Source organism: Pleuronectes platessa, chromosome 9 (assembly GCF_947347685.1).
Source record: "Pleuronectes platessa chromosome 9, fPlePla1.1, whole genome shotgun sequence".
Taxonomy (NCBI): domain Eukaryota; kingdom Metazoa; phylum Chordata; class Actinopteri; order Pleuronectiformes; family Pleuronectidae; genus Pleuronectes; species Pleuronectes platessa.
In genome coordinates this window covers 21,811,506-21,832,136 of record NC_070634.1, presented here as the reverse complement: position 1 = coordinate 21,832,136, position 20,631 = coordinate 21,811,506, and the positions used below count along the sequence as shown (strand labels likewise).

The following is a 20,631-nucleotide window of genomic DNA, read 5'->3' as shown; positions in this document are numbered from 1 at the left end:
TTGATTTGTTGATTATTGAGTATTGAGAACATCCTCAGGCAGTTCTCAAGCAAATTGTTAATGCTATCTTGAGCTTTATGAAATTGTTACTGGCATTATTTTTAACAATATCCTGACATCTTATTGACCAAATGAGTAAATAGGAAAATAATCAACCGATTAATTGATGATTAAGTCACAGAAATACTCAGCAAATCATTTAGCATGTGAAATGTCAAGGTGACCTCTTCAGATATCTTGTTTCATTTGACTCAAAATCCAAAACCTAAAGATGATGAAAATAAACATTAAATATGAACATTTGAGTGGGTATAACTGGCATATATTTGGCATGTTCACATTAAAACGCAGATTAATTAGCTGGGGGGGGTTGTTGTTGTTAATGAATCACTAAAACAGCTTGAAAGAGTCCTCGGCCTCAACACTTAATTCACCGAGTTGAACCCACATGCTCCTCTCAAGCGTGTGCACGGACCTCGACATGCACCGTGAGGCTGTTTGCCGTCTCGCCGTGCGCTCGCTGCTCTCACACAGCTGCTGATGCCAGGGGCTGGGGTGGGGGGTGGGGTGATGCCCGCCTGGCACGTTGTCATAGACTGAGCTGGACTGAGGGCCGTGTGCTGCTGTGACAAAAGCACATTCAGGTCTGGACAATGGGGAGCTGACAGCCTGGGTTGTGTTTATCACTCTTGCTTTCTCTCTCCCTCACAGCCCTCCTGTCTATTGTGTTTGCTGCCTCACCGTTTCTCTCCCTGTCTCGGTCGCCCAAGCCTCGACCACACACTCGTCGAGCAGCTTGTTTATCGCTCTGAGAGAACGGCTCTGTGCCGGATCGCTTTAGTCATTAAACGCAGGCTGTAATTCTGTCATCAAGTCGGCGCTGATGTGATTGTTGGTTTCAGTGAGTCATCGTTAAAGTGTGGGCTGTAGTTTTTTACAGTGCTTTTTGTCGACTCATTTGGCTCCGAGAGGTGAGCTGACAATTTAAGAGTGCTGAAGCTGTCGTCGGTAATTGTAGCAATCATCTTTCTGTTATAATAGACAAACAACCAGTCACCTCCGGGATGCTGTGTAACTGTGTGAGGTCAGTGGCTCGGTTGTAAACAGTCCTACTGATAGCTATTTCATCTTGAAGCTTCAAAACATCAGTTTACTGATGTCACTTTATTTCCAGCCAATGGATTCATCTTTTTTATGAATGACATGTCAGAAACGGAAGCTCATTGAAATGTGTCTGAACCCAAGCAAACGTGTTCCTGATTTGCTCTGCGAACAGTCCAGAACCCCAAAGCATTACACTTACAAGTCATTGTGAAACTAACAATTGGAAAACATGAACAACATAAGGCTCACCGTGTTTGTTTGAGAAATTATTGATTATCAAAATAGTTTTGAGACTAAATGATTGGTTGATCAATCCAGTCTTTTTTACAAGCAAAAGCAAAAAACATATTCAGCCTTTATTTTGCAATTTTATGACTATAAAGTAAAAGTACCTGTCATTTATTTGATAATCAATTTAAACAGTAGTTGAAGCCATAAAAATCGGTACTCAATTGTTATGCCCCCCTCCCCCCCCCCCCCTCCTACCCAAGGATGACTACTTGTTAACATGTGACCAAAAGCTCACATTTAGGCCATATGATAAGTCTTGAGACAGCCCCATTCACTCAATATAGAGCATGAGTCATGGTAGTTTGAATTTCACTAACATTGGTTTGAGTAACTGTGCAGACAGATGCAGTCGTGAGCTGTGGACATGTTAAAATGCTGATTGCCTGCAGACGTAAACTCTTTATGGAGCCGCTACTGGGAAAAATAAACTAAATTGAACGGCATCAGAGCTCATATTGAAGCTTGACCAATCAATCAACCCACACAGGTTTCATATATCAATAAAACAAACTGCTAAACCTTCCTCAGTGAAGTCTCGGAATTACCGGCCACAGCAATGACTCATCCCACGCTGCTGGATGTGGCAGGAGACTGTCGGTGGTGGTCAGGGGCGGAAATAAGGCCCGACATGAAATGATCTCTCCTCCACGCTTCGCCAAATCCGGTTTGAAAGTAAAGCTGAAGGACAGAAGATGGACTGTGAAGTAGACCTCACATCAAGGCTGCAGCTGCTGCATACATTCCTCCTGTTTGTCGTTGTCCTACCTCTCAGTGTGTCCCACCTGTGCTGACAAAACACAAACCTGACTGCATTGCTGTTGTGTTTAATGGTTCCTAAATGCACTGGGAGTTTGAAGCTACTCTCTGCTATTAATTTCTTTACTGGTTGAATTGTTAGGTATTTTTTTCCGATATTTGACTATAGACTGTATATTGAAAATGGACGGCTTGACAACAATTGTCACTAAATAATTTGTCTCACCTGTTTGGAGGCTTGTTTATTTGTACGATTTTATTTCCTGGGTTTAACAATCCACCCACCTCCTCTCTCCTCTCTGTTTTCCTACCTCTACTTCTCCTTCTCCTCTCTCGGTTCTTTCTCCTCTTTGTCATATTCTGTCTCCCTGCTGCACGGCTCCCTGAGCTTGTGACAAATGAGCCTGTGCGGAGGTTACTGAAGCATCTTTACAGCACACTTGAATGTGCCATTACATTTAACCCAATTCCATTTTGATTTGGTCTCTGAGCCGGAGGAGGCGGCTGCTGCTCTCCGGTGTTTTCACAGACGCTGTGAGGAGAGAAACACGCAGAGTATTGCCTGGCCATCCTCTCTCATCTCCTTTCCCACCCAGAGGAGGGAGAGAGGCAGGTAGAGGAGGTGAGGAGGCGGGGGTTTGTGTTGACCTTCCCTCCCTTCCGTCAGAGAGACATCTGTTCATAGACCCCTCTCTTTGCAAAAGAATGATGAAAACAGAAGATGCTGAAAATGCAGGCGGAGAGGACACAGCTTTTATTTCCTGCAGGAATGAAATGGGCTGTGGATACTTATTGTCTGTGTATGAGAATTTCTTTCACTCCGCCCCATCTGCCTTTGTAAGTCCTAATTTCTCATGGCAGCCATCTGTGTTGTCAGAGCAGGAGAAGAGGTTAGTGTGGGCTCATTAATAACACTGGTAGCCTTGTCTCCCTGCTTGTCTTACAATGATATGATCCTCCCCACAAACCTGCAGTTTATGGATGAATTCCTTTGCTCTACTATCGATTGATTGTGCTGCTGCTCCAACTCTGCACTCTCTCGCTTTCTCTCTTCGACATGTCACGTAATCATCAAGCATCGAATTGAATGTGATCAGGATCAGAAGATTAGATTAAGATTAAGATTAAGATGCATTTATTTATCCCAAACACATGCACGGACAGGCACAGGCCCACTCATGCAGGTAGGGAAATTTAACCTCTGCTTTTAACCCATCTGGTGCAGGACACACAGAGCAGTGAGCAACCATGTACGGCGCCCGGGGAGCAGATGTTTGGGGAGTGCCTTGCTTAGGGGCACTAGACAGGGCAGGGAGAATCCTCTTGGATTTCTGGACAGATCAATCCAGGTTCGTCTTTTTGTCGAACCAGAGAGGAACCAGAGACCTTCTCTGCCCATAGTCCAAGTTTCTGCCACTAGTCCACCGCCTGTCCAGTAGGCCTTTTACATCATGCTTGTACTCAGTGGGGAACAATGGCCCACAGGATGGCTGTATCTGAACCTCAGAACAGGAGATTTAAAAGAAATTGTTTATGAACCTTGACTTATGACTTGGCTCGTATATCTGTCTAGCTTGGCATGTGAAATGATAAGGGCCCAGTGAAGTGCTGTGTCTAATTTGGTGCCGTTGCCACATGCAACAAGTTCAATATTAATACATTTTGAATTAACAGGCAACCAGGGCTCTGTAGCAGTGACGGCTGAGACTCCTCAACTTTAGAGTCGCTGTCTATCTGACTACAGCACATTTATGGAAACTGCAACCACTCATCCTCTAGTTTGAAGGCTCTGAGTCGAGCTTCTCTGAGATTTGAATAAACAGCAACAGTGGTTCTGTGGACTGTGTCCCGGAGCCAGTCTTCACCAGCCGCCGCTCAATTACTGCAGGTCACTTTTACATTTTCTGAATTTTAAGAGCACCCTCTGTTCCAAAGAAAACTACTTCAAATGGTCCGATTCGCTTATAAATTATGAATTTCTTGGATCTGTAAAGTGTTTGTGGCTGCATTTGGTTGTTCTTCTATGGTTGAATCATGTGTGCGTGGGGACTCTTGCAGCCTTTTTAATCTCTGAATATAAAATGATCTTGAGCAAGGAGGGAATCAAGGTCGCCCCGTGTCCCACTTCTTCTCTGGGGTTCTGTTTGCCTGAGAGCTGATTTCAGCTAAACATGTAGTTGGAACCAGATGGAGAATGCTGAATGTCAGCTACTTCTATACATCCCACCGTGACTGGTATCCCTATGGGGTCCCCGGTGCATCGCTCGCCTTGTCTTTTGTGTGTCTGGATCAGGCTGCGGGAGGATTATTACAAAACGGTTAATCATCTCAGATCTACAGGATGTTTCAATCTGGTGAACCAGGCTGTCGCAGGAGGAAAACCAGTGGCTTCTGATACCTCATGGTCATGATCTTACCTCTGTCACCCTCTTTTCTCTTTGCCTGAAAACCATCTGATGGTTTAGTCAGGATCACTGTCCCCCGGCATTCGCATTTTACCATACTTCAATAATTGGCTTTGATACTTTTGGTTTGGTGGGTTTAAGTCTATATTTTCTGTAGAGCTGGTGAATTTATGGATTTTGTATCATTATCACAACATAACTAGATACTCAAAACAATTGATATGGCTTATCTTGTAATATATCACTCATTAGCTGACCTGCACTGAACTCAAGACATTTTCCAAACAATGAGAAAACTTTAATATGAAAATGTTTTTCAAAAATGTCAGTTATTAATCCCCAAAATGTTGATATTGTATCAATTTAAGAACTGGAAAATAAACTATGAATAATGATTAAAAATAAATGTATCAAAATACATTATGTATTGTTAGTGTTAAGACAATCCCTTATTAGTGTCACAATTTGCTGTGTTACAGCAGCAACGAGTTCAGTCAGGAACAGACTTCAGTAAAGTCTTAAATACACATACATTATAAACTGAATACATTTAATTAAACAGGCAGAAATTAATATTACACAGTTAAATAGTGAGACCTGAGTCTAAAGTACAGTCTAGAATTGGTGCATATGATCTGCTGAGCAGTGGTGGTTGTACAGTCTGATCCTGGTTCAGCCATGCTGCTGGCCTCACTGAATAAATTATTTAAATTCGAATATCTAACTTACATTTATTTATTTATGTAAATCTTGTTCTTTAGCTGGAACCCTGTATTAGGCTGCACAGGTTTGAACTCTGTGAACCTGCTGTACTGGCAGATAACTGTATAACATTGTGTTAAACCAATCATTCAAACTACAGTTCAGTGCAGAGGTCCAGAATCTGCAGGTGAGGACAGAGAAGTCATAAAAGAACCAGAATGAGAAATACAACATGTGCTGGATGTACTGGACGACTTGTGCTTTACATCTGATTATTCCACGGTAACTAATGCATAATATTATCATTCTGTCAATTCGTGTAAAAAAAAAGGTAGCATTGTATTTTTGCCTCGTCCTGCGTTATGGTCCTGCTCTATAATATTTCTCTCAAGCTCTGCCAAACAGAATGCCCTCAGCAGGGGCCCCCAGTCCAACTGCTGAGCTAATTAACAAGGTGTGAGGTGTGCGTACACATGGGTACGTGTGCGGACACGTGTGTGTGCGTGTGTGTGTGTGCGCACACTGTTATGTAAAGTAGGTCTTGCAGTTTATTGTTGCTGCCTGATGCCAGGTCACCAAGCCTGAGCCGATTCTGTGCCAATACAGAGAAAGGGCTGTTGTCAGCACACACACACACACACACACACACACACACACACACACACACACACACACACACACACACACACACACACACACACACACACACACACACACACACACACACACACACACACACACACGCTCACACACACACGCTCACACACACACAGTCAGCAGAATAACCTGTGTGTGAGCAGCCCCGGGGACATACTCTCACATTATAGATTCTCAAAAAAAAAGGGCACAACCGAATTCCAATGATTTTGCGCGCTTGTTTGTTTCTGTAGTGTGTGTTTCTGTAGCGCGTGTTTCTGTAGTGTGTGTTTCTGTAGTGTGTGTTTCTGTAGTGTGTGTTTCTGTAGTGAGTTTTTCTGTAGTGTGTGTGTGAGAGAGTAGAGGGTCATAGGTGTGTGCTGAGCAGCTACTATTGAATTCCCTCCTGCCCTCAGCCAATTAAAATCTGTCAGAAAAACAATGCTGTCGTGACTCCGGCTTTAAAAGATGTGGAGACATGTTTTGGCTGCTAGTGAATCGTTCCACCCAGTGCATGTCTCAAAGCCCCTAAGTGATCGATGGTTTATAGTTAAAAAAGATCTTAAATGCAAATATGAGTCGTCAATATTCAACTCTTGGAAAGAAAGCTAATGAGCGTATCACAAAATAATGTCAAACTATTCTTGCTGTATTTATTAACTGTACAATATGTTTTAGATTTTATGTGACCCATCCAGTTACTGACACAACTCATCACACTACTTGAATATTAATTGCAGGCTACCTTTTTTCCCCCACACATTGCCTTATTTAACATTAGATGTCTGATAGTGATTAAACATGTGTGGAGGGTTTCTTGTGAGCAGCCGCAGATGTGAACTGCAGCATCTGACTGAGTGTGACTCAACCGGCGAGGATCGCATCCGCCACTTTCACCAGCTGTGATCTCGTCCTCGGTGGCTGCCTCCATCGATTCATCTCGTCTCCCCCGTATTCCCTCCTGTCACTCCTCCTCCCCTCTTCCCTCCTTTTGAAGTCATCCGTTAAGCGCTCCTCGGCTCTCTCCTCCTACACTGAAGGTGTCTCTGGAGTTTCTACAAAGCCAGCGCTGTCTGGGAGCTTGTTTAAGTGCAATTTACAGAGACGTTAATACTGCGGTTTATTGTCAGAGAGCAGAGAGAAACAACATTTTAGAGATTGTTACAAAGAGCCCACGACGCAGCCGCCTGCTCAGTCTCACCAGCTCTGAGGCTGTGAATTGGAGAAGAGAAAAGGTCTTTACGTCAGCGTTTTCTCTTCCTCTTTTACAGGTTGCTGTGAATCTCCGTGTGAAGATGGCCTTCTTTCAGAACAACTTCTGGGTAAGTGTCTTGTAAACACTTAAAAAAGCAGAAGGGCACTGGCAGTGACCTTCCCCACAGCCCAACAGACCCCTTATGAAACCACGTTTATATTCACTAGATCGATTTTTATTTGGATCTGCACCAGATTGCAAACACTAACAGATATGCTCGTGATATGACCCTTGCTTGGCTCATGTCCCATCCTTCCACCTAGCTTTGTGGGAAGATGATGTAAGTATTTGCAAAGAAAAGATTAAAAACCTCACCTCTTTGTTGGAGGTAATGACTCAATATAATAATGGAGATAATGCAGGAGAACACTTGTCTATATGGGTTATATTGATCACACCTTAAGGTTTAACTGCCATATATTACTATATTATCATTATTAATATTATAGTTGATTGACAGCTTTGAGTCACTGGGCTTTTGGCTCATAGTCTCAGTGGACAGCTGAGCTTCTGGCTCCCTGCTGCTCGTCAGGTGCTCACTGGAAGCAGTGGTTGCCTCCCTCCTCCACTCGCCTGCACACAATAGAGATCGATCCTGTATTCATCTCTCTGCCTCATGGGAAGAAATCTCATTCACATTATTCTGCTTCTTTTGCAGAAATAACTGCTGTATTTTCTACAGCAATTTCAAGGACTTAAACTAGTTTCCTTATTTTCTTATTAGCCTTCAGTTTATAGTTTCAGGGTTTTCCTCTTGTCTGTTACCCATACACGATACCTACTGATACTCAAAGCTTTGGACACTTCACTTTCACAGCCCATCAACTATCTTCTTTTAGCCTCGTGAGGAACGGCCAGTACATGGGAGCTTCTGGTGTAGACGATGGATTATCTGGCAAAGACTTTATCTTTGCCCTACACTGTTTACAGTCCAACTAGTTTCTTCTATCACACTGGTTTCTCCACACAAACAGTGATACCCTGTGCAGACGTTTTAGGTCCAGACAGCAATTTAGCAAGGCAGCAGCTGTCTGCATAGAAATGCAGATTAATAACATTTTTTTCGATTGTGTTGCTTTTCTCTAGCTCTCCACACGGACTGTTTACCTGCGGGAAACCAAAGCTGTTCAAACGTAATTGGTCAAACTAGAAATTAAAACCCGAAAAGCGTCTGGCTCCTAAATCTTGTCCCTCACCTACAGAGTCTGCAGTTTCACATGAAGCATCTGTTTATAAAGCTTATGGACATCTCAATAGCAACGAGGTTCAAATCCCTACTGTTGTCCGTGTGAGGTAATCATTTATAAACATAACAACTCAGAAGCGTAAGTCGACAGAAATGTAATGTTGAATGTTGTTATAGCTTATTACAGACACATGTCATCATGAGGCAGTCCAGCTCATCACCACTGACTGTACAATAGATAGAAGACTGATTTGTATCAACACCTCTCTATTGTTGTTTCACCAATATGAGCTGGTTATTACAAACATCCCATGGATTTATGGAAATGTCATATTAATTGACTAAATGTGGGCAGTAATTAACGGCTTCATTATCAACTTTTGACAAATGCGCAAAGTGGAGGAGAGAACCCCCCCCCCCCCATCAGCCTCTTCCTCCTGCTGTGACTCTGCCTGCTCTCTCCCTCATTTTCTCCTTTATCCTCACATTCTCCTCTCCACGCTATCCCTGCACACCTGGTGCATCTATTTCAGGTGTGGCCTACTTCCCCCCTCCTCAGTAATATTTTAGCAGTTGAACCAAAGCGAGCTGTTAAGATGCAGAAATGAGGTTTGTACGATCACTGATCCTGTGGAGAGACTTTTTCCTGAATGCAGAACGATGAAGAGATATTGTCTGTGGTTTATTCTGTCTTTCAGTCAGTCGTCTATGATCCACGGATGTCGCAGTGCAGTCTTAGAGCTAGGGGCACAGAAGCATGGTCGACAGGAAGGGAGACAATTAGAAGAAGCACCCCAAAAAAGCGAATTTCATCCAGGCACTAAGACTCTGTATTTCAGATTAAATGTCTTTCCTCTGAAATGCATTTAAAAAGGCTTCATTTCGATTCAAACCAACATTTAGAGCAACGTGTGCGCCTGCATGTGTGTGTTTACGTGGATGAAGCAGTGCTCCACACCCAGCCTGCTGTCAGACACAAATAGCTGTGTAATACAAATCAGCCCTCTAGTTCATTATCCAGCAGCCTCTTGGGAGCTCGTCACACACGGGGGGGGGGAGGCTCGACTTGTTTAGCTGAAGAACATTCACGACCGCTCACGAAGCCTCCTCATCACAAACACACGGTCCTCTGCCATTGACTAAATAAGAGCTGGTCTCACAGTTAACAGGGTGAAGACCCGTCAGCTATAATCTTGAACATCCTCAGTAGATCCAGGTGCAGCAGGAATAGAAATGATTTCTGTTAGGATTGGTGTTTTCTATTTCCCCCAGAAAGTCTGACAACGCACCAGAACACATTAAAGCTGCAATAATTAGTCAATCAATCAGTTTGTGGATCAACAGAAAATTAATCAGATATAACTGAGTCTGTTAAATCCCATCTGATTTGTACCTGTGCTGTTTTCTCTACAGACAGCTGCCTCATGCTGGTTTTAGGTGAGAGACCTAAATCTACATTAAAATGGGTGTATTCATTATTAAGGACACACGTTGAATGATCTTCAGTAAAAATTCCCGTCTCTGCTCTCAGAACAAACCATGTGTTGTCTCTGCAGTGATGAGTAGAGGACAAAAAAAGGCCGGCACATTATCCAGGGGGGGATTTAAACTGGACTGTTTGAAAGACGACCAGTAAAGAGCAGCAAGCTGTTCTGGTTTGGGGCTGTACAGTTGCTGTCTTGTCTCTTCTTTTCTTAGAAACAGCTCCTTCTCTCTCCGCCTGCAGTTACAAGAGTGTGTTTTGCAGAAATGCACACAAACGACAACCCAGTAGTTTTCCATTGTCGCCTGCTTCTCGGCACGAGGATGCCGGCGCTGCTATGATCCCGTCACTTTAAGTCATGGGGTTTTCTCTCGGGGCGAAGAGCAGTAAACACACAGTGTGAAACTCTTTGTCCTTTCCGTGTTTCCCTTCCTCTCGTCTTCCTCCCCTCGGTCATTACTACCAACCTCCTCACTGCTTTCATTCTCTCTCAGTCATGGATCTGTTCTTGCTCTGATTAGATTAAGAGCCAACATGGATCAATAGAAGAGTCTCTTTATCTGTGTTCATGTTCCAATGCGTTTCGGGAAACCCTTGGACCTCAGAGATTTTGCTTGATGTTTGGAATATTATTGAATTCACTGGATCAGCCAATAACAGGTTGTTTCTTATTTAAATTATCATGATATATATACAGTAGTATATGTATATAGCTTCCCCAACACAACACATGAATCGATTGTGCTGTATTTAAAGATGGATGATATGACCCAAAAGATTCCCAAAAATTACGCCATCATCAGCCCATCTTGACTGCCCCCTGGTGGCTGGCTGCAGTTTAGTTCTTAAATCCCGCTTCCTCCATGTGAGCAGATGGGACATGGAAAAAAATAAAAGGCGAAGTACACGTCGATCAATTTATATTTTGGTTCGGGGAAGTGAAGACACGTCCCCCATCTTTACTTACAGTTTGTCATTTAGTCTAAACAGCCTCTATTTTTATTGGAGCAAAAAGGATGATTACACAACAACAATTGCTAGAACTAATGTTGTCTATTGGAAAAAAAAAAATGATTCACTCATCAGCGCAAACTACATAATTAATAAATAAAGTCAGTGTAAAGCAGAGTTATTTTTTGGGATAAACTTTAATTACACCTCCTCAGTTCAGGATGCACTACACAGTTTTCAGCTTAGGATCATGCAGCATCTCAGACCTGCAGAGGGGAAGTTTGGTCAGAGCAGCCGAGTCCACTAATTAGTTTGGAGCCATCAGTGATGACGGGCCGCCGCCTGCTCCTGATGTTATTGACGCCTCTCTGCTGTGGGACAGGTCCTTCTGCTCAACCCACCTGGTCAGCAGAAAAACTTTCCTCGAGTCAGCAGGGATCGCTGGATGGAGTCTGATGCATGGAATGTTTTACAGCTGCTTGAAAGAGACAGAACTGGACCCTATGAAGTTATTAAAAGTTTCTGTGGCAGAAAGTAAATTTAATGTCATTTGGACATTTACCTATAGAATCTTGTCCTCATGAGTAAAAACTTTGGAATGAACATTTAAATAGTCAGAGGTTTTTATTTTTTTCTATTCATTGCATACTTTATCTATAATATGCAAATAATATCTGTACGTGTGTTTGAACAGTCTCTCAAATCATATTTAATATAGAAACGGCATTAATCCTGCTAAAGCTGAAAGTAACCTGGTAGTATTCAGGAGAAACCAGTTTTATTTTTGTATTATATTCTTATTTCTGCAGATTAGAGATTTAAGATAAATGTTGTATAAATCGCAAGTAGAACTTCAAATGTCAGATGTGCAGCTCGATGTTAACAGATGTTCATGTGACACTCTAGTAGTTACAGTCCCTCCCTGATAGACCTGCTGCCAGTTTTGTGCCTTTGTACAACCTGGAGGTGGAATTATGCTTCCTTTCAGTGCTTTGTATAAACCTGCACATATGAGGTTACAGATGGAGGTTGCAGAGAAATATGCCCAGCCTTGCTCCATCTGTTATTTTACCTTTTTTAAGGAAGTTGCTTACGTTTCGGGACTCGTTCAGAGACAGAAAACACCTTCAGCAGACAAGATGTACACTGAATCTGAGCTCAGAGCGCCATAATCCCAGCTTTTGTTCTGGTCGGTTCTGCTGCGTTCTCCTCAGTTTCCTGGTTTCATTTGAGTGAAGGGGCGTATTACACTGCAGGAATGCCCTAAGACATCAGATCCTCTCACACCGACCATAAAGGCAGATTTGACCATTTGCCAGAACTAAAGGCAGCCCTTTAGACAGTGCCAGAGAGCGGATAAGTGTATTAGACAGCCAAAGCCCGACAGTATCAGACAGCTGAGAAGCACCACCGGGAATTCCTGCTTGTGTTTATGTTGAAATTCTATCAAAGAAAAAAAATCCGACGTCAGGATTGAAGCAGCTTGAAAACGGTTGTAAATAAACTTCTCCTTATAAGGCTGAACTGGTGCTGAACTGGTTTCCTCTTCTGATATACGATTCAAAGATATCACCCGGCTCCGTGCTCCTGTAACCACACACTGGTCACACAGGTTTTCCAGACCAACCTGTATTCCCCAAGGATGTAACGGTTGAACACCCTGTTTAATAATATGACTGGGATGTTGGTACTCGTGTTACACACGTTGGCATCTGGCTGTGTTCTGTTTGCTCAGTTGGCAAGTACATACAGGCTTAACACAGAATCTATAAAGGGTTTTAGGAACCCTCTCTTTTAAAACAAATCTGATATTTGGTTGATATTCTTGGGGAGATATGTGATGTTTCTAAAAAGCCCGATTTATATTCGTCAAGCTTGAAGTCCTTAACAAGGACCATCGTCAGTCCAGTGAGGAGTGCACTCATCCAGTCGAGTGAAAGAGACAGCTGCCAGTCATCCATTATTCAGCCTCCTTGGAAGCAAATGCCCATTGTGTCTGTCCAGGAAAGAGGAATGTGACAATTGAACTGTGAGGTTTGTCAGACGTGAGGCATAACCAAGACACTTTGTTGTTTTGTGGATTGAATGTTGCAGATATGATTTTGGGGTCTTGTTCATTAGAAGCCATAGAAAATCCCCTGTCGCCTCCTTTTCATTTACACTGTAAGCCCTCCTGTGATCTTACTGTTTGTTGTAGTGAAGCCCAGGTCTCCTCACCGTTTGTAATTAGCCTGAGGAGAAGTGTGAAGAATTAGAATCAGCAGTGAGAGCAGTTGCAAAAACCAAATACTGGAAATACATAATGTAAAACACACAAAAGTTTCACACAGGCACACACTAGTGAAACCATTGTCCAAACAGGAAATGTCTGTCGGTGTGTTCTTGTTTTTTTCTTCTATTTGATCAGTTATCTAAAGGACTCCCTGTCTGGTGATTGATTCAGTCGTAGTATAAATCTAAGGAAAGCTTTGTAAACCCACATTTCCAACTGAAAGCCTTTGAGACTCTGTGAACTCACAGGATCAGCCTCATCTCAGCTGGGGCACATTCGTCTTGTGTGTCTGTAACAGTAGTTCTGAGCCTCATTTTTTGTTATTTCCTTTATACATACAGGTTCTATATAGTTATAGTTTCCTCCTCTTCATGAGAAAGTTGTCCACATACAGATTTGATACTTCTGGTCTCCACAACCACCCCCCCCCCCCCTCCTTCATCCCTCTCTTCTTCTCTCCCATCATCCCGCTCATTGTCATGGTAATGTGCTCCATCGTGCGTGACCAAAGCAGTCAACTTAATTGATTGAAAAAAATCAGTTCAGGAGAGAGGGAAAGGGGGTTTGCATATATCAGACCTGAGGAGTGTAATTCTAAAGGCATGAGGAATACAGAACCGCACTCGAAAAAGACTGAGTGGGTTTGCAGCTCTCATGTTTTGAGCTAGATTCCTTGGCATGACTCAACATCTTTAAGTGCCACCTCACATCTGCCGGTTCAATCAAAACCTGCACATTTAAACACACACCGGAGTGTAGTTCAGTGTCAGTGTGGTCGCACTTTGACAATGCACATTTCATGTCTTTAAAAGGAAGTGAGCTCAGATGCATTGATATTGCATTGTTGCCTTATACAAAGTGTTTGATCAACAAAAAACCTGGTCTGAGGTCAGTGGCATAGTAATCTACCAAGGGCATTATCAAGCTATATGCACGGTCTTAGGTGGGTGCACAAAGTGTGTGCACTCTTTGATACACACCAGAGACTATTTATAAAGATGGACATCGCGTCTCCACTTCCTTCCGTAATGCTTTTTACATCCTTTGAAGCCAGAGTCTGCAAGTAGTGATGAACATCCTGCAGATACACGCGTGACCGACCACGAGCCAATCTGGAGGTTTAATCTTGTTTTTCAGCATCAGATTACCTGTTAGAACCAAGTGGGCCATCAAGATTATTTGGCTTCACTTGAGGAAAGCTGTCATGTCTCACAGACAGTCTGCTCATGTGCAAAGTAAAAGTTTCCGCGGCAAGTTTTCTATTTTACTTTTTGGAAAATCTGCCATTATAACAACTAAGGGCCACGGTGAGTGTAAATCTTGCTTTTAAAGGATAGTGAAGTTAACAAGATGATTTTTTTATTGAGGGTTTCACTTGAAACACCCATAATAAGAGAGAGACAACCCTTTTGAACCATGTGTCTGAGAGAGACACCTTTTATTAACAATGTTTTAATGATAAAAGTGACATTGAAAACGCCCTAAACACACTTTCGTTATGTGATTAGAGGTTTAAAATAAAACATTCAGTCTTTCACATCCATTGTTTAAGTTCAAAGACAACAAAAGGCTGCCAACTTATCAAAAATATTAATGAAAGTAAGACAACAGATTCTGAAAAGCAGGCGAAAACTGCCACAACTAAAAGGGCACTGGCAGAATGCACACATCCACCAAGGCTTAAATGAATCCTCTCCAGAAGTTAATGGGTTCCAACCATCCTTGGCCCTCACCCCCACTCTTCCACCAAGTTTCAATAACCTTGGTTCAGTAGTTTTTGCATAATCCTGCTAAAAGTCAGACAGTCAGCAATGAAAACACAACTTCCCTGGCAGAGGTGATAACAGCAGTGAGCCGTCAGTTAGAAATTATTCACTGTCAGGTTACGAGGATCCAGTCTGTGTCTGCAAAAGTCAATATGATATGTTGAGCAGATAAAACACTTTAATACCATAACATGATGGGATATCCCTCCTGGCACCAGTAGTGTTCAACAAGTCCTACTGATGGATATCATTATCATATACTGGTTATAAAACCATTTGAGCTCCTCAATCATCTGTGGACATGCTCCTGTTTACATACAGCCAACACACAAGTCTGCAGCAGTGGCAGACAGGTGCTGTGTCAAGCTGTGGAGAGGCAGGTGTGTGTGTGTGTGTGTGTGTGAATGGCAGCTCGTCTTTCTGTAGCGAGGGTAGAGTTTCAACAAAAGGCGTCTGCCAACTGCACGAAAGGGAGAAAACCAAGAGCACTTCAGAATGGAGCAGACCACAGCCAGTTTGAGCCGGCTCGCACCTCCACCCTTCCACTGTTTATAGCAAACTAATGTCAAAACATTCGACTATTGTGTAATAACACAAAATCCTGTTCTTGCGATGTTTATAAAAAGATCTCTCACCTCTATCATCAAGCATCTCAAAACAGCTGTTTCCCCTCTTGACCACTTGAGAGTCGAGGGCTTGATAGGCTTCTCCAGTCGGTTTCTACTTTGTATTCTCACTGTGGTGTGTGTGTCTGTGTGTGTCTGTGTGTGTCTGTGTGTGTGTGTGTGCGTGTGTGTGGTTTTGGGTGACCCTTCCTTAACATTCCAGCCATTCCCCTGGTACCTGGGAACTGGTCTGTTCTCCTGCGACGGTGTATTTTTAGGTCCTGAGAGGCAGCTGTCTGTGGTCTGTGTCTCTGCACCCACAGCCCAGCTGTTGACTGGAAAAAATGTAGACCGGCTCAAGAAACCAGCTCTTAGTAAAAACACGGCGTCTGTCAGACACTTTTTGGGATTAAGGAGACTAGAGCTAAGACAGGTGCAGGTTTGTGTAATTATGACAGTGGCGGGGGTGAGGTGGTGCTGGAGTCTTTGGTAAATCTGCATACCTGCAAGGTCGGCATCTCTCCTCTCCACAGCAAACCCTCAGCTCTCTGGCTTCCTCACAACTGAGTCATACTGAGTTTTGGCCCCTGCAGCTTTGATGGTTAAGCAAATGAGAAGCAAACAGTGAGAGATGATCCAGTGGAGTGCAGAAGCATAAACAAAAAAGAAGAAGAAGAATGAATTAAAATAAATCCCTCTAAATGTCACAACATCTCGTGTTTGAACCAAAAGCAACAAAATGCCCAAAGCTCCAAAGAAAGACGAGCAGAATTAGTTTCGGTCTAAATTGACCTTCAGACAGTGAAGTTCAACTTTTATGCTGTTGTCCGAAATGACAAGATTTCCAGAGGGTTTGAATGTGAGAAAGCAAACGTCCAGGTCAGCTGCTCCTGACTTTTTTCAGGAACCTTTCCCCGCTAGCCCTCCAGTAAAAAGTCGGAGTGAGCCCATGTGAGAGCACGGATGGAAAATGGGTGGAAAATTCACAGCAAGCAAGTGGGCCTGTTGGTGAACTCTCCAAAACACAATGGACACAAAACTGAAACTGCTGTCCGATTCACCTGTTAAATCTGCAGCCATTGGTTGAGGTGGTGGAGAGAAGTCTTTGACAACAGAGAGCACACTGTCATGACTTTCCAAGTTGAGCTGCTAGTTACTGTCAACTGCTCTGCGGGGGTGTGATGCACCTTCAGGGCTAAAGACAATTCCTTCCATAACTTCTTATTTTCACTGGACATACGTTAATAGGCTGAGGAAAGAGGGATTTTTTTCTGGGCATTTTTCCTTCATTGACAGGACAGTATAGGTGTAAATTGGACAGAGAGAGAGAGATTGGGGGGAAGACACACTCTTTTCACATAAAACATTTTACAGTGCTATGTGTGCTAGTTCGATTTTCCTTTTATGAGTGTATCTGTTGAGCCTCTGAAGCCTGTAGAGGACTATCAGTGGCAAAATGAAGTATTTCCTAAACCCAAACAAGTGTGATCCTGGTAACACCAAAGCTTCAGCTGACATCTCTATCTTTAACTCCTTCATGTTTGCTAGCTGTTTGTCGTTCGGGTGCTAACAGACGGTGTGTGTGTGTGTGTGTTTTATTTGTACCTCGACAGGGGGAGAAGAATGCCGGCTTTGACGTGCTCTACCACAACATGAAGCATGGCCAGCTGGCAACCAAGGAGCTGGCTGAGTTTGTCCGTGAGAGGTAAGGTTCTTGTGTATTTGTGAATGTGTGTGTGTGTGGGAGGTGGTGATGGAACTTGATTTAAAAAAGAAAGAAAGAGGAGAGATTGTGCCAGGGTTTGGGGAAACGCTCAGAAATGATAAATGTTCTGTTTGTAATTTCATCCGTCGTTTATTTCAAGTCTGAACGTTCCAAATTTTGCCGACATTTTAACAATCCTTTCTCTGTTAGGAGGGCATCAGTCAGCTTTGACCTCTGACCCCTGTCCGCACTACAGTGCTACTTTTTGGTTTTGCTATCTGTCAAACACACTCCTACACAAACCCTGACTTATCCCTTTAACCTCCAGCAGAGTAGAAGTATCCATCAATCCTCAATAACCAAACGCCCTCTTTAAATTCTCTGAATACCTTTAATGAGTTCCATCGCCTCAATAACCTCTAATTAAACACTTCTTAAATCCAATTGCCTTTGTAAATCAGCCTGACAGCCCTGTGAATTATCTCCATAGGTTCGGCCAATAGTAACCAAGATAGGATATGTTTGTGGAATGCATCCAAAGTTGTCTTAATTCAAAAGACATACGTTTTTCAAAATGTATATGTGAGCTACACAGCCAAGCACATTTTTCCTTATAATAACGAGCTCTACTCTGCAATGCAGAAACAATACTATTTTTAAATGGACAATCAAATGCTGAGGAGGAGGATTTTACCTGGGACATGCAGCTTTAGCCTCCAGCTTTTAGCACGGTGCTGTAAAGCCATCAGTTGAATATTTATGTTCAATTAAATCTGAAATAACTCTGCCAATAAAACCACAGTAAACTGCCTGACTGGCCTAGCAACAGTAATTAAGTGGGTCGGTCAATTACCCAATTAAAACTCCCTCAAAGTGCCCAGATCGTTACATTAAATACTCTTGTTTTCCAATTAGCGATTATCAGTGAGTAAATTGTGTGGAGTAATGAGGTTCCCACAGGAGTTGGTCCTCTCACAGCTGAAGGGAACACACAGCGCACACTGTCAGTCCACTGATAGAATCCTGACATTGATTCACGGTGCACATTCCTCGCAGGGGCAGATTTAGTTATCTGCTCGGACTGCAGCACACAACAAATCAGCAGCCGGGAAATGAAATATGTGGCACTGTGGGTAAAATGGAGTCTGATCCCTCAGGGGACTGGGAAGCTGCAATTGTGTTGATACATTCCCCCCCGTTTTTCTCTCACTCCACTTTCTTGATGGGTCGTTGGAATGTAAGAGGCCTTATGAATCAGTTCAAGTACTGTAACAGCTCTAACCTCGAGGTTTCAGTTATTTCATGTGAGCACTTCTCTGCTCTTGTTCCAGTGCTCAGTCTAATAGAGATATATTGATGTTTCTTATTATTGAGTGACCATTGATGTCAGGGACACAATAGACACAATCAGGTCTTTACCAGTGCTGACAAATCAAACAATGAGTTGATCAATGAACTGCTGTATTGATAGAAAATCTATAATTCAACAGATATTGCCCAGTTTGTCTTCAAGCTTTGTAATTGTGGGAATTTGCTTGTTTTTCAAACTCACCTTTGGCCGAAAGTAAATTTTTATCTGGATCTCCTATTTATTCTCAGACATTTTACAGACCAAACAATTTATCTTCAATAATAAGATAATTCACAATTAATATATTTATTTATTTAGACCTTAAATCCAGTAGTCTTTTAATGATTAATTAGTTGTTTAATTTCAGGTTGTTTGAGGGTTACAGTATGTCAATAATTGTAAACGTTTATACATAGAGATATAGAGAGAGATTGTCTGTCAAAGTACAACTTGAAACAATATATAAAAATATGAAGAGTAAGTCTCTCCTGTCGATGTTCAGTCCTCAGCATCACGTTCTGTGTGTTCACTTTCAGGGAATCTAGTCCAATGCTCCCTCCTTCCTTCTCCTCAGATGCTTATTACAGTTTCATGTCCAGCCTCACAAAATGAGTTCATTCATCATTTAAATGAAGCTTTTTGCAACATTTTCCCAACGCTAATGGAAATAAATCTTTATCTCGACGACTGCGGTGGGGGGGCGGAGGCTCCGCATTTGGGCCAAATGAAGCTCTAGATGGTGAAAGTAACATATGAGGCCATTAGAAGAAGCAATAGCTTGGAGAAGAAGTGATTTTAAAGTCCATTACAATTACATTTACCAGAAAGCAAGAACTTCTGTGAACATTAGTCTTCATGTTGTGTTGCTGCAAAGAAGAAACAACACACACAGAGACACTCTCACCAGGGTTAATATAGTGTTGGAGCAACAACGATCAGTCAATATAAAACAATAACAACATCAGTCCAGCGGTTGACGTTGATCACAACTCATTCATGACATCATCAGTTCTGTTTACTGAGTTTCCCCGAACTTTGACTAAACGGATGAGAGACTCTCTGTGCAGCAGCGGGGGTGCAGCTTCAGGGTTCTATGGACTTGAGTCCTGCAGTAACTGTCAGTTATTTAGCTGATATATGTTTTTGCTTTTGTTTCGACAGGGCTGCCATCGAGGAGACTTACTCTAAGTCGATGAGCAAACTGGCAAAGATCGCCAGCAATGGGAGTCCACAGGGGTGAGTGGTGACATGTGAACACAGGACAGTGTAACATCTTCTCCTCTCGACTCCTCCTCATCCTGTTCAACTCCCTTCAAGTTTAAAGTTTCAAGCCTCATGCGTGTGTTTGATTGTATTTGTTTATTTCCCAGGACGTTTGCTCCCATGTGGGATGTGTTCAGGGTGTCTTCAGACAAACTGGCCCTCTGCCACCTGGAGCTGATGAGAAAGATGAACGACCTCATCCGGGACATCAACAAGTACGGAGACGAGCAGGTCAAAGTTCACCGCAAGGTAGGAATCTGGGATGAGGAGGAATGTTCTGCCTGAACGCTGGATGTTATCTGTGTCTGTGTGAACATAGACTTGTGTGTTTTCTCATTACCTGACCTGGAGCGAACTTCTCTTCATCCGGATCTAATTTATCTCACAGAAAATCCAATAAGTGTCGTCTCCCTTCATTGTAATTGCTTGCATTTGCCCATTAAACATCAAGCACAATGAGGATGTGCACCGACCGTGTGTTTGTGTGTGTTGCACTCAGACGAAGGAGGAGATGGTGGGGACCGTGGAGGCGGTGCAGGCGCTGCAGGTTCACAGTGGTCACCTTCAGAAGTCCAAGGAGGGCTATCACGGAAAGTGTTTTGAGCTGGACCGGCTCAGGAAGGACGGGGCTCCACAGAAAGAGGTGGAGAAGGTCAGTCACGACTCTCTCTGTGTCCTAGACTCTGCAGGCGATTCTGATCCCTGAAGCCCACGGAAGCTTCTCATGAGATAAACTGAAAGAGTCTGACCACTTACACATTTGATAGTTCTTTTAGAGTTTTTCAAGGATGTTAACAGTGAATAGTTTTGATTGAAATTCCTCTCTACCTCAGAAATATACTTTTTGATCCTCTGTTCAAACCTGCAAATCATCCAGTCCCCTGCAGAGACGATTGATGC

General features: G+C 42.9%; 1 protein-coding gene across 1 annotated transcript in view; it reads left to right on the top strand.

Annotated features, from left to right (window-relative positions):
* Window positions 1–20,631, top strand: part of fcho1 (FCH and mu domain containing endocytic adaptor 1) — a 41,785-nt gene that overhangs the window by 3,859 nt on the left and 17,295 nt on the right. The window contains 5 exon segments of the mRNA XM_053430989.1: window positions 7,166–7,216; window positions 17,026–17,117; window positions 19,630–19,704; window positions 19,839–19,980; window positions 20,231–20,383. Coding sequence (XP_053286964.1) covers window positions 7,190–7,216; window positions 17,026–17,117; window positions 19,630–19,704; window positions 19,839–19,980; window positions 20,231–20,383 — 489 coding nt within the window. The 5' untranslated portion in view covers window positions 7,166–7,189.